At 35.5% G+C, this 24,741-nt stretch overlaps 1 protein-coding gene across 3 annotated transcripts in view; it reads right to left on the bottom strand.

Annotated features, from left to right (window-relative positions):
- SUCLG2 (succinate-CoA ligase GDP-forming subunit beta) overlaps window positions 1-24,741 on the bottom strand; it is a 243,752-nt gene that overhangs the window by 108,467 nt on the left and 110,544 nt on the right. For all 3 annotated transcript variants that reach the window (XM_016150231.2, XM_016150229.2, XM_016150232.2), the window contains 5 exons: window positions 16,023-16,122; window positions 15,049-15,139; window positions 10,543-10,695; window positions 8,516-8,605; window positions 1,717-1,813 (listed from right to left, as the gene is read on the bottom strand). In XM_016150231.2, coding sequence (XP_016005717.2) covers window positions 1,717-1,813; window positions 8,516-8,605; window positions 10,543-10,695; window positions 15,049-15,139; window positions 16,023-16,122 — 531 coding nt within the window. The remainder of the gene's footprint in view (window positions 1-1,716; window positions 1,814-8,515; window positions 8,606-10,542; window positions 10,696-15,048; window positions 15,140-16,022; window positions 16,123-24,741) is intronic.

The raw sequence follows: 24,741 nt of genomic DNA, 5'->3' as shown, positions 1-24,741 counted from the left end.
CTCGGGTAAAAGTAAATTAATACTTTAAGAAGGAAAAAGTAGAAAAAAGGGCAGGTTACTATTACTCAGCCTGGCATATCAGAATCAACACACATACTGTAATGAGAAAGACATGGGTTCAAATCCCAGCTCCAGTTCAAATCTAGCTGCTCATAGAGTAGTCACATTAATTTTTCAAAATCTGTAAAATGGAGATAACTCCTAACTTCGCAAGGGTGCTGTAATAAAAAAGAAAATGTAAGTAATAAAAAAATATGTAAAAGTTTATCATAGAGGCTGGTATAAGAGTTTAAAAAGTTTTCTTCCCCTTCCCTTCCTCACTATAGGAGATGATTTCACAGACAGATGAAATTTTAAAAGTATTTATGAATAAGGTGGCTTGTTTATGAATGATCTACCACAGATTTTTTATCTGGTAGTCACTTGTGTAAACCATGAAATATATTATTTTTAATGGCTTCCTAAACATGAGCTCTTTTTCTATCCTAATATGAAATATTTAAAACAATAGCAATAACAACAAAATAGACAAAAAGATGAAATCCATATCTTTCCTGGAATACTGTTGTTCTACCTGAGAAGAGGAACTACATATTACGAATGTCAAGGACTAGCTAGCCTATTTTGTGTCTGACACTGGATGCTTACACAAACACCAGTCCCCTCATTTTGACAACTACCCTACAAGACAGATATCATATTTATCACCCTTTTGTATTAAAACAAAAACAAAAGCAAAAACGAATCAGAAGACTTAGCCCAGGTCTGTAGCGAGAACATGGCAGATTCATAATTTGAACAGTGGTGCCTCTCTAAAACAGTGAATCATCCAATTTGGTCTACAACTTGGTTGTATTTGCACATAACAGATTCACCTCGTTAACCAATCTAATGGCAAATCCCCCTTTACTGACTTCCCACAACATTCTAGGCAAAAAGACTAGCATGTAAGACATTAGGGGTGAAATGTACCAAAAAAGATAAGGTTCATCAAACTTACTTTCAGTTATTACTATCTTATCCACCTGTTCTCCCACCCCTACCCCCAAACACATGCATATACACAAGCTTTTTCAATCAAATTAATAAGAACTTATTGAATAATTGCTATATGCAAGACAAAGTGTAGTAGTAGCAGGTTCTGAGATATAAAACAGTTAAAACAGATATAAAATAGTCTACAAGTACCTGATGGATATAAAAAACCTTCCCCACACAATTGCCTCCTCCCACCTGAAGCAGAAGCTGGTAATCAAGTAAGACAAAAGAGTTGGACAGTAGGGTACTAAGAACTTCACCATGATGATGGAACTCCAACAGGGGACACAGGTGAATTTATACATATTTAAGTACACTAAAAAGTTTCAAGCAGTTCCAATTCCATAAAAGCAAGTACATTCATTACACCCAAGTGCAGTGACTCCCGTTTCCACTCAAATCTTTATCATAGTGACGGGCCTTGAAAAATAAGAGGATGCTGGTAGATGGATGTTTCGAAACAAAACATAAGTAGCTTCCTCTGAGGCTTGGCATTTGCCTACAAACAAACTCAAGTGCTGAAATGTTCAACTGCATCATGGGGACATTTGAAACCATGGCAGAAATTAAATTGCTAAAAGACATTAATGCAAAGCTATGGTCTTTTGTACAATTTAATCTATAGTTTACGTGAATAATTATATTCATTTGTTTCCTCTTATTTGCTTTTTTTTTTACCTTGTCCTTCTGGAGTTTCACCAAAGGGGTTCACTTCCACCTGAGTAGCATCAATTTTCAGGAAGAGATTATACAGCTTCTTAATTTGATCTGCAGCCTAAATGTGATCAAGTGAAATGAAATTACACCAAAGCAGTAAACAAACATTTGTTTTGCTGGATTAATGAAACCTTAAAAATAACAAGTTATGTCTTTATTTTCAGTTAGGTTTTCTGAAGGGAAAAACAGAAAAGCATAATTATTTTAATTTCTACTGCTATTCATTAGAAAGAATTGCTCAACTTTCCTCTCGATACCAGAAAAGACCATTATTAAGAAAACAAAATATTTTCAGTACAACCTAAAAATGTTGTTAATCTTTGTAAATTATCATGTCCCTATTAGCTGAGTTATGCCATGATATGAGCTACAATCATTAATACAAATGATTTCTAGTTAAGTAAAACGTAAATATGATTTTGAGAGTTTATAATGACTAGGTTTTCCTAATTATGCTGAACTAAAACAGTTATTACATTCATCAATCCAAACTTATAATCTGTGAAACAACAATTACTGAGTATTTAATGGAAATTGTTGCAAGACAGGAAGATGGAAGTCCTCAACAGTAAAGTTACTGAACAGCATATTTCAAACTGAAAACAATTTGTTCCATAAACCACAAAGAGCAAGAATATCCAGAGTTTCCAGGATGTGATGCCTTGACTTCATTTTTCTTACTCTGTTTGAAGTTTACTCATTCATCCATTCTTTTCAACCAAGATTTATTAACTGCCTATATCATAACATGCTGGCACTGTGTGAACTGGAGCTAGGGGAAGGCATCATAAATGAGGCACGACACCACCCTAGAAACCTCGTACCTATGGTGTACAGAGCCTGTGATGCAGAACAGCAAGACTGTGCAATCATGGCTGAATGTTGGCTATCAGTCTCATTCTCAGCTCCATCTCATTTCCCAGCCATGATTTTCCCTTTACCAACAAAACAGCTTTATCCCATCTCTACTCTGTATATGAGGGAGCTGACACTTACAGGCTGAGTTTCCAAGGCTCTTGGGCCAGCTGCTTCCAGCTTAGTTCAGCCAAAGGGAAGCAGCAGTGGGAGACAGGAGGTGGGAGGAAGGCAAAAGCTGGGGTATTTCTTCCCCTCTCTTTCTGCCTTGTGTAGCATGTCCTCCTCTGACTTTGGGTCCCACCAGAGAGGCCCACCAGAGCTCTACCTTCTGTATCCCAATACAGAACACCACTGCCTTATCTTGTTCCTCAGTCACGCAGTTAGCCACAATTGCCTGTTGCTATTTAGTTCTACATTGCCTCTCTGTCCACTCTGAAAGGTCTCAGTTCTACACACATCTACGTGTCTATGTAACCAATTCCTTAGAATAAAGTCTCTCTGGTATAAATACTGAGAATGGTTTCTTTGTTCCAGTATTGACTGAAGAATCCTGGAGATGTAATTCATGTTATCTTTATTTTATATGTAGTTATAAACTTCCTGAAATTCTAATTTGAAACCCAGTGGACATAAGTAAACAAACATACATAATGAGTTAAGATTGAATATTTTTCAATATTAATTTTTTTTTGGTTTGATAATACATGTACATGATACAAAGTCCCCAAGGCACACAAACGGTTTTCTCTGAACCTTAACTGGACTCATTGCTCCCCATCTCAACTCCTGCAGCAGTCATCTTACTAGTTGTTGCTACACTGAGAGATAGTCTAAACATATGTAACTATGCATACATATTCTTCATTCATATTTTTTAAAAAAACAAATTTGGTTCTATGCATTCATAGATTTTAAAGAGCCTTCATCAGCAGTGCATATAAAGCAATCTTATTCTTTTATGGCTGCACATCATGTTATATGCATGTATCGTAACTCATTATTTAACCTGTCTTTAATAATAACCATTTGGTTTCCAATAATTGGACATTCTATCAAATGTTGCCTTACCTATCTTTGTATGTATATCATACATGTGATTAAACATCTATAGGATAAATTTCCAGGAGTGGAGCAAAAAAGCTGTGGACATTTTAATAATAAAAGATTATCATAAATTGCTCTTGGTAGAAACTGTAAATAATCTCCCCTCCTACAAACTAGGATCATAGAGGCTGTTGTTCTAACTCACAATCATTACCTACCTGGATCTTTGCAGTGTGTTAGGTGAAAAATGGGTATTTCATATATAGCTCTGACTTGATCTTATTAAGGAATGTTTCAGAATTATTCTATGAGCTGAAGAAACATTTGTATTTGTTTTTCTATGACTTTTGTTCATTTTTCTTTTGATACTTTATTCTTTTTCTTATTATTTTGTGAGATGTTTTTAGATGAGGAAAATTAGCTCTTCATCTCATAACAAATGCAAATACTTTTCTCTTTTAACATTTATCTCTTGCCTATATTTTTGTTACTTCTGCCACATGGGAATTTGATAATAAGAATGTCCCTCTTTTATAGCTTCTGACTTTTTGTCAGACTGCAAAAAGGCTGGTCCCACTCTGAGAGTATTAAAACAATCCTCCTGTTATTTTTTCAAATACTCTTTAAGATTTCTTTTATTTAGTATTTATTTTTTTAATCCAAAAAGATTTTCAGCTACAGTGCAAAGCTGATAAGTAACACACTATTGAATATTTTTTTTTTGTACTTTCAGAGATTTTCTAGATCATCAATTTGAGGCTGCAATTCAAGCTGCATGAGAGAGGCATAATGTCTATTCCTAGACACCACGGCACCTACTATTACTTATACGGCCTCTGCACGGAGTTAACACAATAAATATTAGTTGAATTAATGACTAACTTAATGACAAAGAGAAACTATATAATAGAAATAACTTCTTGGTGCATAAATATATAAGATCTTATCCCAACTACTTATAACTTTTAAAAAAATATGCATAACATAAAATTCACTATCTCAATCATTTTTAAGTGTACAGTTCAATAGTGTCAATTATATTCACATTTTTGTGCAACCAAGCTCCAGAACTTTTCTATCCTGCAAAACTGGAACTCTATACCCATGAAAGGACTCTCCCTTCTTCCCTCCCCAAGTCTACTTTCTATCACTGTATATTTGAATATTCTAGATACCTCAATTAAACGGAATCATACCTACTTGTCGTTTTCTGACAGGCTAATTTCACTTAGCACAATGTCCTCAGGCTCATCCACGGTGCAGCACACGTCAGATTTTGAGCAGGATTAGATCTGTGTTTTAAGATCTACAAGGGAGAACCGGCCTGGCTTGGAGACAGAATGTGCCTTATTCCAGAGGCTATACACTAAATGACTATAAGGGCTGGGTAGGCAATGCATCAGTCTGACCAGGTGTAATAATAGGAAATGGCAGGGCCTGTGGCAAGTTGAAATTAGCTCCCCTGCTTTCTAAATGTGTTCAAATTTTAAAAGAAATTAAACATTAGTCAAAAAAAAAAAACTACTCTGCTTAGTAATTCATAATCAGCCAGTTTGCTACTGCTATCTACTTCCTCAGTTCATAACCATACTATAGAGAAAATTTTTCTTTCCTTTTGCCACTAATCAATGTTATTTTAAGGCTGTTTGTTAAGCAATTAAAAAATTAAAATGCCTAAAATCAAATATCCTTGAGGCCATATGCTTAAAACTCTGTCAATTTACAAGTATCTTCGAAAATGTTTTACCAGGTTAAAAAATTTTTAAATACTTTTCTTGCATTCCAGAAACTAGTATCAACATTCCCATATGGTTCTTAAAGCTAGCCAGAAGTACAAACCACTCCTAGAGGTGTTAGTGAGCGGGTATTAACTTGGCCAGTTGGATCATTTCATCAGCTTAAATTCTAGAGGCACATGTTGACAATTTATGGTGCCAATGTGTTCAGGAATTAATAGTATAGATGATAACTAAGACACTCTTTACAAAATTGAATTTTTAGTCATATTCAGCTCTCCTGTGGCTTTAGTCTTTTCAGTGAATCCTTGCTAAAGTAGATTTGCATCAGGAACACATACTTGGTAGTTTTTATGCAAGACGATATTTACATTTGTTAAAACTTACATCACATTTTAGAGACAACAAGCATGAGTCACAGGAAAGATATTAAATTTATAAGATAATTGTTTTATATATTGTTCATTCATGAGTGAAGTATCTCTAAATGCCTAAACCATATCCTAGATGAAAATTAAGTAACTTTCAAGTCATATTGAATCTAAGGGACCTCTAAGATACTGTTTCTTTATCAAAAGGTCAGCAATGGATAACCTTAATGATCATTTAAAATATCTTCTCTTCTTAGGTGTCTCCTCCACTGGCTTTCTGAACATTCCGCCAACCCCCCATGGCTCGAGGAAGCATCACAAAGCAGAGATTCCAAAATCTATAACTCTAGTGTAGTCTGTGTCATATATTCCACTTTCTACTATACAAATATAACCAGTATCCCTAAATGAACAAATTCTAACACACCTGCAACTAAGATCGCCCTCTTTCTCTCTCTCCCTCTCTTTCACATTCTCTCTTCCTATAATCATTGTCAGTAGGCTGATCTCTGCTCGGTGAGTCCCTGCAGAACAACGGTTATTACACTTCGTCTCGGCTGCCCAGGGCCCAGCAGAGCAAGCAGCACGCACTCAATGTTCACTCCAACTTTGCTGATTTAAATGAAGATTTAAAGCCTTTTATGTAGTCAGTAATGAAAAGATAAAAAAATATGAATTAAAAATTTTCTTTCCTTTCCTTGATACATTAAGCTAAAAAAATATAATGACAGTCAGCTATTAATGACCTCTGAGAACGTGCCTTCCTTCCGTAGCTGACTCACTTAAAACTTAGAGTGTCTGAAGCACTGGGAAAACATGATTCAGCCATTTAACAGTTATAAATAACTCTTAATAACTCTTAATTTTCTCTAATCATATTTGGGGGGTGGGGAGGTGTCTTATGACATATGTAATACTATTATTGCCTTCCCTGGAACTCTCTATTACGTTCACCTACTGAGCTTTCAAACTATGTGGTCAGCAGATTTGGCCCACTCCAGATTTATCCTCCTGCCACTTACAGCTACCTATCGCTAACTCCTGAGAAATCTCATCAAAGCAAACATCCTAGATGTGTTGTTTCACTTATTCATGCATATAGCAGCTGTTTCTTAGGCACTTAATACATGTATACGTAAGGCTTTTTGCTGGCAACACAGATCGAAAAAGTCCCTGCTATGGTACAAATTAGTATCCAGCAGAGATGACTACAAATGCCCAAGAGAAAAACAGATATGCAAAGGGATATGGAAAACATAAACAGGGTTACTGAACACATTCTGGAGCTGACTGTAGGAGAGGGTAGAGAGAACACAGTGACCCAGTATGTGGGAGCGTGGCTCTCGGTGACCACCACCCCTACACAACAAGTCTCTTAATAAATAATATAGTTAGTAGCCTCAATCTCAAGAGGTAAAATCAACCACTATAGCCCTTATTTAGGAATTGTCCAGTAGCTTCCTTTCAAAAGATCACTACCCCTGGCATCTCTTTGTCAGAAATGACAATTAGTTCTTCTAATTTTTCCTGGACTCCCGACTCTATAACTTCTACTGAGGTTTAGTCCCAGGTGATTCTGTTCCCTTTAACCTCCTGACTCTTTTACTTTCTAAAAAGTCCTTTCCTTCCATTTTCAAATAGGTGCTCTCTTCTCTTAATTTAAACATATATGTACTTTAAAGTCTTATTCTGCTTTGCCGTCTATGATTTGCCTTATTGTTACTCTTAAACTTCTAGAAATAGAATCAATCAAAAGAAAAAGTAAAGATGAAAAGTAAAATCTACTGTGTTGTTGAAGGGATGCTGCCCAACTAAATTAAAGGAAATGCTCTGTAACCATCCAGAGACCTAGGGGAACAAACACACACACAGACACACATGCACACACACATACACACAGATCCTTAGTAATGAAGGAGGAAAGCAATCGCCACTAAGCTCTTCTGACTTAGCTGTGAGACAAGTAAGCTTGCCTATATAAACACATGATTAGGCTCCACAGGCTAGACCAATGCAGGACTGTGATGCTCAAGACAGACTCTTCCTTAATGACTTGGAGGCCAGCTGTTCTGCCTTTGAAACCAATGGATATAATTACTAAATTGGCATATTTTAAGCTGTTTTTAATAAAATATCACCTTCATCCCATTAATAATCACTCAACTGGCCATTAGCTATGAAACAATAGCAATCAGTCAAAGTAATGTGCACAATTAATAATAATAACTGACCTCTGCAAAGTACTGAATAAGCACTTTCACACATCAGTGTGTTCAATCCTCATTCTAACGACTCAGTTAGGATTTTATCATCCCCATCTTACAGATAATGAAATTGATGTTCAGATGGGCTGAATTACACATGCTCTGGGTAGCAGTACAGGATTCAAATTCAGATCTGTCTGACTCGATAGCCTGTGCTCCTAACTACTACACTGCCTCTTACAATTCATTCGCCAGTCCTATAATGCTATGGAAAAAATGGAGACTAACATACATAACAATGTGTCTGCAGACCATACATACATGCGTGCGTACACGCACACACATACACATCACACACATGCGATAAATATTCTCTTTTGGAACATTGGGAAAATAATTTCTTCATCATAAACAAACTGGAGGAAAAAAATATAAAACAATTAATAATCTTGTTTCCTGGTAATCAAAAACATTAGAGACAATTAAGCAAGTTTTCAAATGTTTTCTAAAACAAGTCAGACACACTGGCCTCCAAATGTTTATGTACCTGATTTTTCAAAGGCCCAAGGAAGCCTAGATTTTCTGCCATCCGCTGAGCTTGACTGTCCTTTATCCCTTCAATTATGTCAATTTGCTCCTGGTAAAAAAGAATCAAATAAACAAAATTCAGACAGTCAAGTGAGAAGACTTACAGCCTCAAAAGAAAATGCTTCGTATTTAGTTGCAAATGACTAATTAAAGTGTGGCACATTTCCAGAGTTCCCTGAATGCGGCTACTGCAGATGCCTATAGGGTATGTTTTAATTAGCAGACCATCTATAAAACTGCCTTTCTAAAAACTATATAATTCTTCAGAGTGGCATGCTGACAAAACAATCGGATGCCAATTTTCACTTTTAATTACTATACAGATGGCACTGACGAATATTTAGTCAGTAAATTTTTATGACATCTTTTGGAAGGCTTCCAAGGTAAGGTTTTCCTGCCTAATACTGCTGTTAAGTTTAAAGCTTGTCACATAGGTTAAATATTACCTTATGATTTAAACACTCTATTGATGATAATAATTATGAATACTTTAGCTTTATAAAGTGCCATTTTTCTCCTAGATACTGAGCACTGTTCATATATGTACATAATTTTACGCATTCTCTTAACAAATGGAATTGCTTATTTTAAATCATGTTAATTTTGAAAATGGCTAGGTATTACAGGTATCCCTGCTTTTAAAAGCCTCCTTTAACAGCACTTTGCTTTTACTTGTTTTCTGTAACCAAAAAAAACCTGAAGAGGATTTTCACTCTTACAAGAAAAAAAAAAAAGGCAAAAAGTAAAAATAGTATGGAGCATTTGTTTTGCAGGGAGCCGTTACAGAGGCAGGACACACCCTGGGCAGGGAGAGTGGCCCCACTAAGCAACTTCCCTGGGAACTACACTGGCATCTCAGCATCAAGCTGCCATAGCTCTGAACTGTCTCTGTGAGCACCTGTGCTTTACCTTAATTTATTCTGAGCATCCATTAGCAAGATGTGTCCTAAGGTAAAAGCTTCTTTGCTTTACTCCATTTTGGCTTACAAAAGGAAAGCTCTACTTTTGAAGTGCAAGGTAACACCTGTGTTCATAAACCAGCAGGTAAAGTCTCAATTTAACTTCCAAGGCAGTTAACTGAAATATTTAAAGTTGGTAAAAAGATTTTTTAAACCAAAGTATCAGTACTTTACACAAAGAGGTTCAAGAAATAAATTTCCCATATTTTGAAGGAAAACGAAATCACGTTTTAAATGAAATAATGAGTATTTCTGTGAAAAATTTTTATCTGAATTTTTCATGCTAAGGACCTAGGATTAAAAATTGGAATTATAGTTCATAAGACCTTATATATTTTTTTCCTATAGCTGAGGTAGCTTGAGAAGCACTTTATACACATCACCTCATTTAATCCTCACAATTCTATGAGGTAGCAATTACCCCCATTTTCATTTTACTTATTCAAAAAACAAAGCTTAAAAACACTGAGAAACTTGCTAGCTAGTGAGGATTTGACCTTAGATATCTTTGAGTAGAAACTTAATATCAATAAAAGGAAATTAATTTAAAGAGTGGAAAGAAATGAAGAATCTGGGCTTTAGAAGGATTCTACTCTACATCAATATTGTTGAGAGACATCGAGGTAGTCTCTAAGTCACATCTGGTCTCCTTGAAAAGGTTTTCTAGATCATATATACTGTTAAATGGGTAAAGGTAACCAAGAGGAAATGGAAATATCAGTCCTCTTCCACTGGTTAATTCTTGGGGCAGGTGGAATGGGAAGAAATGGGGGAGGAAGAAAAGGCAGGAAGGAGGAAAGAAGGAAGGGAGGGAAGGAAAAAGCAAAGGAAAAAACCTTAAATAGTGAATACCTCGGTTCTACTCAACTTTCAACTGGATGCCCAGTAAGAAAAAGAACTCAATATCGTCATGCCTTAAGTCTCAGAAAGAGATATACTGCTACCAGTCTTAGACGCCACATTAAATATTTAACAGCTTCTACAAAAGCAATCAATGAGCAAAGCATAGCCGGGAATCTAAACATACCTTAAAAATAAGTTCTGGATTTGAAGCTGCCACCTCTTCAATGTCAATGCCCCCTTGGGGGCTGCCCACCAGCACGGGGCCATTGTAGGACCGGTCCATCAGAATCGCAAAGTAGGTTTCTCTGGATATGTCCAAGGCTTCAGCAACCATCACCTACCACATTAGTAGTAAAGTCAAATTAATTCAGCACCAAACTAATCTCCATTTAGAAATCTATACAAACTTGCTACACAAATCAAACAGCTTCATTTTCAGGCTCTTTAAACCCAGTGAGTTTGCTTCCAGAGATTTGAGAGTTCTGCTCCCATGGTGCACAATGCCCATTTTCACCTCCTTAATTGATCCTGTTAACTTGTTCAAGTGACAAGTATTGGTTTGCCTCAAGGAACCTTCTCACTTTAATCTTCTTTTTAGTTCCTTGAGAAATCCTGACACTTAAGAAAAACTCCAGGGAAGCAGCTGTTATTTTAATTTGAGACATTAACAGTATATATATATTACGACACTGATTTTTCTCAAATTGCACTGGTGGAAAACCAGGTTTGGTTGCCAAAGAAGGATTCTTTTTACAGTATGTCTGATGCTTCATATGTTTGTATACTTCTGCCTCTTGGATTACTGTATTTTTATTTCAACTTATACTTTCTTTGAAATTACAAACATTTTTTGCTTGTTCAAAATGAATGCAAATGATACCAAAAGTATATAAATGAGACAGTGAAAGCAGCCCCCTGCTGCACATATATGACCCCTGGGCCACACTAGTCAGCATGATCGTGAGACCATATGGAACCTCTGTGATAATCGAAAAAAGTTGCCCCTTACTCTAAGAGGATATGATCACATGCCAGGACCATGACTGGGCAAATGGCAAATGGAATGGAAAGATGTGCTCTGCACTCACTGCCTCAGCCGGGTGTTCTTTTGGCTCTACACAACCTTAACAACTCTGCACAGCAATCCTAGCAAGAAAATCACTATTAACTTTTTAGTCTTTTTCTATACATCTGTAAGCAGTATAGCAATGGATTGATCCTGCATGCGCAAGCACATTATGCATACTTGCAGGTCTTTGTTTCTTCGTGTGTGTGTGTGTGTGTGTGTGTGTTTAATCTTAATACTATAAATTAGACATCTTTCCAAGGTCCTCTTTCTTCATTGTGACTATATGGTAATTTTATGTCAAAATTTGTTTAGCAATGTCCCTACATTTATATGGATTCAATTTTTCTAAAATGCTATTGCAGTGATTATTTTTGTACATATATCTTCGCTCATTTGTTTTAGTATCCCTATAGATAAAGTACCTAGAAGTAAAATGACTAGGTTTTAGACTCTTCATATTTAAAATTTGGTAGATAATCTCAAATTTCCCTGGAGAGAGAGGCTGCATCAATTTATACTCCCAAAAAGAATGGTAAAAGATGGGTCGGATAATTTTGAAAAGAAAATAATAACATCTATAAATAATCAGTACTAGAAGCGAAAATAATACAAGAACTTACATTGATTTTCCTAAAACTAGTTCAATAATAGATTTCACACACACACAAAAAAGTTACAGATAAATACATTAGATTTTAGCTACCCATGCCATAAAATTACTAAGTTTTAAGTCACATGAATGGGATAAATATAAGATAATCTAAAAAGCTATAATGTAATAAAAATAGAACTCCTTTACAAACTTTTATGGAATTTTTTACTAGTTTAAAATAAAATATCTTACAAGGGGCTTCATATCAATTATTTTCTCCTAAATGGTAGCTCATGAGTTTGTAAGAAATATTTCTTGGCATATTGTATTAGGATTACTAGAACCACTCTGATTTCAAGTTTACTTTCTGATACGGAGATAGTCTAATAAATAGGACTTAATGACGTTCACTAGTAAGTAACACAACATTATAACTTTTTAGGATAAGTATCATTCAAGAGTCCTATTCTTATTCTATAATGTTGACAGATGTGCTTTGGATTACAGCAAATTTCTATTTTTAAAGACTAGCTGCTGTCTCAAACTCTTCAAGCTCTTTAAGAAAACATCCCCAGAAAATGATGATTATCAATAGATAACTCAAAAAATTTTACATAAAAATTAATTTTTTTTACATTGTTATGCCACCCTATGATCCAGGATGTCAGAATACTTTAGGAATTATTACAGAGAGAGAATCTTAATAGACTTCATAAACACTCAGCCCATGAGAAGCTGTTATATGTATTTTGAAAAAGTTTCATCTGTAGCTGACACAAAGGATATCACCAATTCAGCCTTTTCGCAGAGCCCTTCAATAGAAAGCTTTTTATCTTACTTAATGCTAATTTGGCCACTGAACCTGTTTTCTTTTTTACAATACGTGCTACTCAAATTGTGCTCTATGGATAAATGGCAGTGCACAAACTATTTGTGACATGATTGTGATTAGGTAAGATTAAAAGTATACTCTCAGTTTTTGAACTTATCTCATTGCAGACCAGTACCCATCACTGGAACTGAATCATGGTGCACACAATGAATATCACTGCCTCACCTCCACTACTACTATCTCAAAGAGCACAGTGCAAACATATTGCCACAGATTTAGAAAAAAACAAATATATCCATTATGTATAGATGTATGCATGTGTCCAAGTAACTTCTCAAATTTAGTAATCTAAAGCTTGTATAATCTGGGGACTTCTGATTGATGTCTAAGAATCTATAGCTAAAATAATGCATGTTCCTTAAAGTGATATAAAATGTTATTGTTATACAAATGTAGTAATACACATTTTACACAGAAAAAGGGCCAAAACAATATATGACAATTATTTCTGGGTGGTGAGACATACAAGGAACTTTTCCTTTCTAATTTTTATATATCCCCACTACTAGAATTTTTTACTTATGTTAGTCAATTTTGCAATCAGAAAAAAAAAAAAAACTTCTTTATTAAAAATAAATCACTCTAGTAGTTTCCTAGCAATGACTCAATTTACAAGAACACATTTATTGACAGCATTTCAGGAACCTATCTACAAACTAATTTTATGCATGTATATATAGTGTGAATCTTTTTTGTGTAATTTTATATACTTTTAAAACATATTACAAACTCTAATCTAAAAACTTAGGTGTCCATGAAAAAAAAAAAAACAATAAATTCTTACCAACAAAAATACTAATCACAGTCTCTGTGGACAAATTTTGCAGAAATCACAGAGGTAAAGCAGGTATAAAAGGGAAATAAAAGTACAGTCCTGAGCTACACAAAACCAAATTAAAAAACAAAAACAAAACAAAACAAAACAAAAAAAAAACCATTTTTGAGTTTTAAACAGTTCTTGCATCTACCTGAGAGGCGATGGGAAAAAAAAAATAACCATAACCATTTTGTGTGTGTGCTTCCTTAACACTTAGAAAGGCTTTGCATCCTTAGAGTGGAGGAGCTAATGATTGCCAATATGCCAATCTCCCTCCAGCTCAGTGTCTTTTTTGGATACAGGATAGACCCTCTCATGGTACACTAACAACCAGCTGGTATTTTTTTTTTTTTTTTTGGTCATGTCAAGAATTTTCCACACAACTCTCTGAAAAGTAAAATCAGAATGTACTGTCTCAGTTTCCCCAAGCATGGCATACTGGCGGAGATCATCATCTGTGATGCTGTGTCAGCAGAGAAGACAGCTGCCTCCCATAATGCTGGGCCCTGATGGATGGTTATGATGAGGCCTTCTAACCATGTGTGATTTCCCAGGGCTGGTGTGTGTGACCTGTGTAATTGCATGGGGCCTCTTGGTCTCAGCTGTAGCTAACTTGAAATTTGAACAAGGATCCTCACATTTTTATTTTGCAGTGGGTCCTGCAAATCCTGATTGCCTTAATACACAAGTGGGGCACAGCGAAGGTGAACAGACTGATAGGAAAGTTAGGTTCTAGCCTCTGCTCTGCCATTCAAGTTCATGACTGACACAGGTCACTTTGCTCTGTGTGTGTGTTCTGTATGTGAATGTGAATGTTTGTGTGTACCCTACCCACACTTGGGTGCCCCAATATACCTCACTAATACAACACACTTGCAAAAGTAACAGTGGCTCAAAATGATAGCAATCTCAAAGTAAGGTATATGTGCACTTAGTAAGACAACCACAACAGGTAATTCTGATACACAGGACTGAGGGTGGGGCTGTGGAGGAAGACAGAATATCCCTCACTGAGTATACCAAGCACTTTTCAGCTTTAAACAGGATGTGTCTGTGTTCTGAAAGAGAAAGCTATTGCTTCACTCACTCACCCCTACTCACACTTACTAGACAGTGGTGATAAGAAGTGATATTACTATTACAACACCTTTTAATTTCTCCTCAAAGTCATACCACATACTAAACAGATTACATGAGGTTTAAAAATAAAACAGCGTATCACCAAAGTGCATTACTTCATTAGATTTTGTTGAAATTGAAGTATGTTTTTTTCTTTTTGTTAACACATACATAGAAAATGACCAAAAGAATATATATTACCTTGTTAACTTTCACACCTTCTTTTGGAGTTTGTTTCGTTGCTAGATTATACCCAATCATCTGTTTAGCCAGCTTTCCTACAACTTTAGGGCTAATAAAGAGAGAAGAAAAGAAAATCAGCATCCATGCTGAAAATCATTTTAAAGCAGAGTCCACACTATCTTCTCTTGTCCACACCGCACAGGGTGCACTTTCATGCCTAGAATCCATGGGACTTTCTGCTCATCTACTAAGTGTCTAGCACGATATCAGAGTCTCACAGAGCAAAACGTGAATGAATGAATGAATGAATGAATGAAACAAAGAAAAGAAAAAAGAAAAGGAAAGATGCTTGCTTACCTCTACTATCCCTCTCCCAAAATAAATTAGTCATAGTAAAGACAATGCTGAAAATGTATAACATATTTAGGTAAGAGCTGAATAACAAAGACTTGATAGTGGGAAATTTGGGAAGCACTGCCAATGAGGAGGATAAAGGTAAGGGTAAGCATCAAAATACACAAAGAAACGAATGTTATGTGACAGAAGAGGAGAAGAAAGTGTTCAGTGCTAGGAGGCATAGGCGCTAAAGCTGAATAGATAGGCTCAGATAAAGGAAAACCTGGACTATATCAGACAGGAGGCACAACCGATGCCACTGGTAATTGGGAGCCACTGCAGTTCTTGAATAGGGAAGTGACATTATGGAAGCAGCATTTAATTTGTAAGTGGTAGTGTTTCCAACATTTGTAAGGAATCATTGATTGTCTAGGAGAGAAGTGTCAAATTTTCAACAATTAGTGAAGAAAAATCCTTTCATGGGAGCAGAAGGAAAACTGGGGCATTGCCAGAATCTACCTGCAATTTGTTTCCTCTACTTGCTAGCTACTAATCCTAACCCCCTTTCCAACCCTCTCACTCAGTATTCCTTTCAATGAGCAAAATCTCCATAATTGCTTGGTCCATAGACAAGAAATTAAAACCTCCAGACTTACTCTTTTGTTAAATGAACACCTCCTTTCAAACCGCTACTGAAGATACCTTTTCCTCTTCCTCCAGCTAAGATCTGGGCTTTTAAAACAATTTCTTTTGCATCTGAAAAAGAAAATCCAGAGTGGGTAGTTGACTTTAAATTCTTTTTTTTTTTTTTCTTTTAAGCAACAGGGGAAGCAGCAATGACATATGACTTCCAAAAGCTCTTTCACACCAACTTGGAAATGAAGGCAATAAAGAACTTCAAAAAACATCAAATGTGCCTAAATACAAAGTCTGTTCATCAAGCATATTCAAATATTTCCCACCAGTTTAATCTAATACTCCGTCACCCCAAGGGAAAGCAAGGCATGTGCTCCTTTGCTCTTTTGAGTGTCAGAAGGTGCTAAATAAACCCAGGCTGGAGGTATTAATTTTACTGTTGATGACACTCCCATGTGGCAGAGGCACTAATCTGCCAGTCAGAGAAGCTAACTACCTGTCAGTCATCTGTGATATCAAAGATTAGACAGGATAACATGGAGGACAGGTTTAAAGGCAAGATGCAAAGAGAGTATTTAATACTGTATTCTTAGAAATCAATAGTTTTCTGAGCAGTTGTTTTATGTATTGATAAGGCTGGGTAAGGGAGGAGGAAATGGATTAAAACTAAAAGCGAGCAATATTTTTTAAATGTTGGCAAGGTAACAAAACACCCCAGGGGAAAGTGGTTGTGTAATCGTCTTTTCCCAGCACGCTCAAGGAAAGAGAGAACTGTCTGTTCTTAACCTTCGAGACCAGAGTCATAAGCTCTGATATCTTTACAGGCTTGGCAGGAAAGCTGGATGTATAAAGCAGTCCGTGATAGAGATTGGGCTTTCAGCAAACAGCAGAGCTTCCCTCCCCAATCACCAAAAAGAAAGAAAGAAAGAAAAAAAAAGACAGCTCTCAAATCAAATATGTTTAATAAACTAAATAGTATGCATCTTCGGGACATAGCTAGCATCCTCTGTGATTCATTTTTCTAAAATCAGAGAATTAAGCTTGACAATCTTCTATAAGGCTCTAATAGCTTTCTGGTTTAGAATCTGCAGACCCAGCTTTCAATCTAGGCTTCACCCCTTACTTAACTCTGAAAAACTGGTCATGTTACTTAGTGTCTCTGAGACTCAGTTTGCTTGACTATGAAATGATGATGAAGATTGTTTTAAAAATTAAATCAGATAACGTATGTGAATACTTTATCCCAAGAGCCTGAAAACTGATGTGATTAATGAAAGACTATTGCCAAATCAATTAGTTCATTTATTACCTTTGTATACTGTAAAGATTTAAAAGGATTATTTCCACTGGAACAGAGATAGTAAAAAAAAAGAACGAAACAAATGAAAAAACGTTGATATCTGCCACAACTCATGTAAAGTGAGAGTTCCATAACTGTTGGCTATTTCAGCTATTGCTGTCACCCATAAGGAAGGAAGCAGAGGTTCAAATAGAGGGAGACACAGAGGGTTTTATCATGAAGGCAATGGGAGCTACAGGAGGATTTGACACTATGAAGACATTGGGTGAGACAGTCACTCTAGCTGATATAGTTAGACTATTAAAGTTCATTGTCTTTATCAGTTGTTCTTTTCTCCCATATTTGCTTACACTCAGAAAACGACGGCTCACCTTCTCTCAGAAGAAAAAACATAAGCTCTTTCTTTGTGGCACTCTATACCCTCCAACAATTGTTTCTGCCTTGGATATGAACAATCATGACATCATCAGTCAAACCATGTCTTATAATAAATGGGTTCCCATCAAACCGAGTAGAAGACAAGCTATGATGACCACTCATTATCAGAAACTCACCAGGAAAGGAAACAAGTAAAAAGAATTTATGATAATGCAAGTAAGAATTCAGTATGAGCAACGACTTTTGGAGTCAAACAGACCCAAGTTACAATCTCCCAGTCTGCCCATCACTTGGTAGAGAAGAAAAGACTGTGGCTCAGAAAGGTAAAAGTAGCATGCCCATCTGTAAAATGGCCATAACAATCTACAGTGTTAGAATGATGTGAAAAATAAATGAAATACAGTATGTCAAGTATTTATCTCAACAGCTGGCACATTAAAAAAAATAACAAAAGTATGATAGCTATCATTATTGTAATAATTTTCACCGATTAACTAAAAGAGTGCTACATAGGAAGGTATTTCCTACTTCTCTTTTTAAGACATCAAGTGAAAAAAAAAACGCTTTTTACTGTTCATTCAAATTTTTAATTGTGATGTCTTCAAATTCTTCAAAAAGGATAACCAGCATTCCATTGCCATTAGCATTTTTATATCCCTGTTATCCAGAAGAAAGAGATGCTTTCCTTTCTGAGCTTTGTAGCAGCAAAACTTGAAAGCCAGGCAGAATTCCTAATTGGGCATTGTTAATTAGCACACACACAGGCCTGATTAGATCAGCTTTAGGCACTAAGGAGAAGACAAAGAAACAGCTGTAGCCTCAGTGAAGCACTGTCAATTATGTGTGTCACCATTTGACCATGTTTTATGTCAAAGTACTGACTCCAAGTCATCCATTTCAGAATCTAAGCAACCACTTCGAACACTGTGAAGCTAGATATTCAGATGGACAAATAGAAAAATGGAAAGAAAATGATCTAAATACAAAAGTAAATTCACTACGATCACCTCTTCTAGTCAGATTTGAAGTGCTTAATTAGTAAAGCAGGTTAGTGGCTCAAAGTAAAGCAAGTTTTTCTCATCTTGAGGGAAACTTACATGAAGCAATTTAATTCATGTGGTTATTTACTCGAGGTACTGAAAATTAAGTAACCAAATCCTACTGATCAGTAACTAGTCTTTTCATTATTTACCAAGTTGATTCACACTGAATGCCATTATTTCCATTTAATTTTAAAGATCTGTTATCTCCCAAAACTCACACAAAATGATTGTTTTTTTAACCTTACCTCCCTATTTCCAATCAGAATTACAAAAGAATATCCCATACACAAAATTTAATTTTTGTCTGAATACATAAGATGGCTTAACCTTACTTTAAGATAACAAGCTAAAAAGAGATGGAAAGAAAAAAAAAACACCTACTTTAATAGATTTTGTATAGAAATAGATTATACCTATCTATACATTGATAATCGTATTACTGGACTCTGAGTTGGTATAATCCAGGTCTGTATGCCTACAAATTCCTTAGGCTTCACTATTATATGCAATAACCAAAATATGCAGCACATTCATTTTATTTTGTTCCTTTCCTGGCAAGTTTCTGATAAGCAGAAGTGCCCATGGCTAGGCTCCCACTCAGTTTAATGGGAACTTATTACTATTATCTATATATATTTTAGGAGAAAGCACTGTAAGAGATATATTTGATAAACTTATAGATATGTAAGGCTCTCAAATACCATGTCAGTTAATAGAACAATATTTATAGCCATTTAGAAAGCCTAAAAACATCCCACACCATGGTCTTGTTTAGCTTTATCAGTTGTATTTAAATAGTGTTTTCTTAAATGTTTTCCTTTTTTTTTTTTTACCACAAGTGTTATTCTAATTATAATAATACAGTTTTATAATAACTTTATAACTTTACAGTCTAGTAATAGTTCCGTGCTGGATAATAAACATTCTTGGAAGCATTATTAAACCTAAAAGAAAAAAAATTCATTAAGGAAAACATAACCTAAATGAATAAAAATGAAATGTTTTTAATCCGGCAAACTTTGTAAAGCTTTGTTTTTTTAGAGATGGTGTTCTGACATCATATTTATGCAAAATATTGTTCATAAGAAATAGTTCGGAACCATAAGCAAAAGGATCATGGTAAATGTCTGAAAATGTTTATCAATAATTTTGAGAAAAGTAAGTTATTTTCAACTATCTTTTTTAAGATCAAATATGTGTTATTGAACTAGTTTTTATTCAGCATTGCTCTCTTCAAAAATATAATACTTTCCTAAATGCAAAATGCAGCACTATTTACACTGATATTGCAGTGAGATGACTACTATGATGATGAGCATCTATTCTGAGTCAATAGTATTGGAATTTTGGTGAAAACTATGATTTCTCTGGTTCACTGGCTGCAGAAAAATTGGAATATCCAGTTTTCAGTACAATTGCATGGTATAATTTCTAGCATGGCGATTATCTTTCACGAGGTTTGATAGAATTCTTAACTGAGAAAGTTAAAACGTATTTCAGATTTACCTATTACTGTAAGGCAAGGAGAAAGGAGAGGGTGAGGCAGGAGAAGAGTTAAAGGATATTATAGAAAAAGGAAACTTTATAAAGAACGTACAATTATGGGGTGATAAGTTAGAGGCCTAAGTGCCAATTTCCCAAGGAAAATGAGCTAACTTGGGTGTTTTCATTATAACCCCAGAAGCCAAACTTAAAATTGGGGAATTACCATCTTCAGTCATTACTGTAATGCCTCCTCAGACTGATTCCTATTTCCTCAAGTCGTACTTGGGTCACTGGGAATAAGATAATATTGCAGTGACTCTTTCTATATGCCCAGTGACCTCTCTGAGACTAAAACAATCATTTCAACTTTCAACGTGTCTGACATGCGCTCACCAATGCTGGGACAAAGAATTTCATACATGCAAAACATTAGAATAAACCATTCCACTATCGGTCACATACCTTGATTGAATTCAGTTTAGAGATACTTGGCTTCCCATCAGAATTCTACCCACCAAAGATTTAAACTGCACATACCTACCAGTGATTATCAAATACACATAAAAGATGAAATTAGGGTCATCTCTAGGATAGGGATTGTGTGTGTGTGTGTGTGTGTGTGTGTGTGTGTGTGTGTGTGTGTGTGACGCAACCCTTGGTTGACTTCACAGACTGTAAGGACCTTGTCAGCTTCCAATCCCTTATTTTTTATTTTTTATGCCTACAGCATCTGGTCTTCCTAGGTAGTCTCCCATCCAAGCAATAACCAGGCCCGAGCCTGGTTGGCTTCCGAGATCAGATGGGATCCGGCTTGTTTAAGGTTGCATGGCCATACACAGGACAGGGATTTTGTTATAAATAGGAAGTTGTCCAGGGAGACACTATTTCACATTAAGAAATCCTTTACTAACAGAGTTTTTTGGTGAGTTTTAAATCATAAATTTCTTATTAAATATGTTAGCCAAGTATTTCTACATATTCTCAAGTAATTCCTTTATTTGAATACTGTAGGTATATAAAAACATCACTGTGAAAGTTTCATTAATTATAAAGAATAATATTACCTTAACATAAAACTTATGTTTTCAAGGGAAAATTTTTAGTTTTTTAGTTGCTATAAAAATTCCTAAATTAAAATGTGATAAATCACTGTTTTTTCATATTGCCATGTGAAAACATTATATATTTATTACTACATTATAGGCCTCATTAAAATCTATAATGATAAATTAGCCTACTCTTCTGATTCTGATGTTATTAATTACATTCATAATCATTAATACACATTTCGTTGGTAATAAAATGTTTAAAGCTAGATAAAAACTACCTCTAAAAGGGCTCAATTCATTTGTAATATCTTACACTTTCTGTAGTTTAGTACTAATAAACCAATCCTACATTTTGCCTATTAGATTAAAATATATATATTTCTGTAAGAAAGATTAAGAATAGAACAACCTAACATTGATGGCAAAAATACCCTTGTAACTTTATTCAAGTGCCTATACTATAAAGTTACAACCACAAGACATTAAACAAATCTTTTGAAAATAAAGTCACTTGAAAAATGATGATTTTTCAGAAAAAAAAATAAGTTCCTACAGAAGAAATCTCTACTGTGTTTTATACAGATTACAGGACGGATTAATGGTATATATTAATAAAAATATCTGTGTAACATTTCTAACTTCTACAGATCCTAGAAACAGTTGAGGAAAATGAAAAGCATTTATGAATACCAAGAGCATTTTTTACAGTATTTTATGCTATACTTGAAGGGAAAGAATAAAGGAAAACCAGCTTAAAAAAAAAATTTTTTTTTCTCAAAGTTCAGTTTAGGTAAGCAGAACCACTTGAGTTATGGATAAGGGATTTACTTTAGGAATTAAAACATACAGATTGTGGGAGATGCTGGGAACATATCCTGGGAAAATTCCTCCTTCTGATAAGAGAGACATAAAACGTTGATCTTAAGCAGTGATGAACAGAAGAATAAAATGTGACAATGCTCAGAACTGATATGAGACGATATACTCACAAAGCTTTTATTTTCCAAGTCAACAGGAATAACTCTGAAACTTAAAATGTATGTAATATAAATGTGGACTGTACCCACATTTAAAGTTGTTTCTTTCACTTTCACAGCTGTATTACTAGTATCCTGAGATCTCCTTCTTGATCAGATATCTTGACTTTTCCCTATTTTCTTTTATTTAAGTCAATTTCTCTATCTGGCCCTCCATTTAGTGAGAGATGTTCTCATGTGCTGTCTGCTCTGCCGTCTAGCGACTGTCCTTTTTCTGCCTATGTTTTATTCACCGCTACACAGTCAGGTTCCTACCTCCCAGCAATCAAGGCAGATCCTTCTGCTTCTCATGAGGGGGTCCTCTCAGAGGGGCTGGGCTCCTCAAGCTGAGTGGCCCAGCCAGTAGCGACACAGCTTTTTCCTTTGCAGGAGCGTCTCCATTCCAGAGGACATATGCTCTCCAGGAAAGTCAATGGTTCAGTCACACACAACCTCCCCCTAAACCTGAGACCCCGGTGCCCTCAGAGCTGCAGCCCCTATTGCCCAGTCATCTCCTTTCCTCATTCACAGATATTACCTTGCGGGAGCCCTTACCTTTCTTTAGAGAGATCTGTTCTCAGGCCCATTTATATGTCTGATTAGAATAGGGCACAGTTCCATGCTCTTGAAAAATTTATGAATATTAAGAAGCACCTGGAATGTGTGACCTAAGAGAATTAGAAGGTGCATCTGCCCAATGCTCACAGAAAATCCTTAGGTAGAACAATCCCACTGCGATGAAAATCAACTACAGAAATAAGGGTTTTCACTGCTATGTGATTATAATAGTGAAACACTGAAAACAATCAAACTGTTCATCAGCATTTGGACATTCAGAATTTGAAAATAAAATTTACATACCCACATAATGAAATAATATAATACTAAATAACCATTAACCATAATTAAGAATATCTTTATGTATGAACTTGGAGAAATGCCCACACACTATAAGCTTTACCTTAATGAATAATATTTAAAAAAATAAATACATCTGTTAATAGTTAGAGTCATAATGAAATCTAAACGGATAATAATAAAACTATTAACTGAGATTAACTTAAGGTGCTAGAGAGTGTTATTATGGGCGGAGCATTATATTTGTTCCATAATGATTTAGATGTTTTTTGCCATTATCATAGGTTGCCAGAAAAATAAATAAATAAATAAATAAATAAAGTTTTAAAATTAGAGAAATGTAGGCAGTTATCTACAGTAGTTTTTCTTAAATACTGAAATATTCCTTTCTGTGTCGGCCTTTGTAATTTTACCATGTTGGGTCAGGGATGCTGACATCTGAGGAGGCTTCCAGAATACATCATCAGGATACACAGCTCAGTATCTTATAACATGACCTCCTAAAAGTGTCATGCAAGAAAGTCGAGCAGAGCAGAAAAATGTTTTGCCCTTTTAAAACATCTACTGAGTACCTACGGTGTCGGAATTCAAAGATAAAAAAAAGTCTTGGTCACTGACTTTCAGAAACAAAATCTAATGGAAATACAAACATAATTAATGACAAATATGAATGCTGTAAAAATATTTAGAACAAAGTACAGTGAGAAGGGAAAGTGGCGTCAAGTCAAGCTGAGCAGCAAAAAGGACAGAGAAGCCATAAAGAAGAGTATTTGATCAGTGTCACAAAGAAGAGCTGCAAGTTTTCCAGGTAACAGGGCTGGGGAACAAAGACATGAAGGGATAAAAGACAAAGAAAGGCTACTTTTCTATCTGTCTTGTTTGGCTTTCTTAGTTATCTACTTAAGTTAGAAATCACTGTAGCACCACTTCAAATAAAGGAGTAAATCATGCTAGGTTTCCACACTGCTAATCACTCAAATTTTATTTTAGATCTTTAGAAAACTTCTACATATTAAAGCTTATTCCCCTGTGGGGTCTAAAAATATTACTTTTCCTCCCATGTTCTAAGTTACTCTAGATGGGCTAATAATCAAATTAACAGATGGATTAACAGGAGAAAATCAAAGGTCTAATACGTGCACATGGGGAATTCATATAAGCATGAAAATTCCAAAGACAGTAAGGAACACTGGGCGTATAAAACATTTTGGGACAAAGAAGAAAAGGAGGTGGAGAGATGTATTAGATTTCAGAAATGAGAATGGGCGATTTACAGGTAGTTGAGGAAGACCAGAACATGTGCAGCAGGAAAATTTTTGCTTGGTAACATTGAAACAATGGGACACAGGGGCATCTAGCTAACAGGCTTGGAGTCATCCAAACTAAAGTTCAGACTAACTCTAGGGTGAAAATTCTTAAGGTTATTAAGCCCAGGCTCCCCTCCTACAGCAGGTTTGTGTGTCTGTATCTCTTGAGCAGGAAAACAGGGGTGTGGGGGAAGGGTGGGGCTCAAAGATCCTTTCTGAATCTTGTTTCTTAATAAACAGCTTAGAGTCAATATCCTAAAAAGGCAGCTTCAAGGTAGCAAATTTTGGTGCCTATCACCCTAT

Source organism: Rousettus aegyptiacus, unplaced genomic scaffold (assembly GCF_014176215.1).
Source record: "Rousettus aegyptiacus isolate mRouAeg1 unplaced genomic scaffold, mRouAeg1.p scaffold_m13_p_4, whole genome shotgun sequence".
NCBI classification, from domain to species: Eukaryota; Metazoa; Chordata; class Mammalia; order Chiroptera; family Pteropodidae; genus Rousettus; species Rousettus aegyptiacus.
This window is presented reverse-complemented; position numbering and strand designations above follow the sequence as displayed.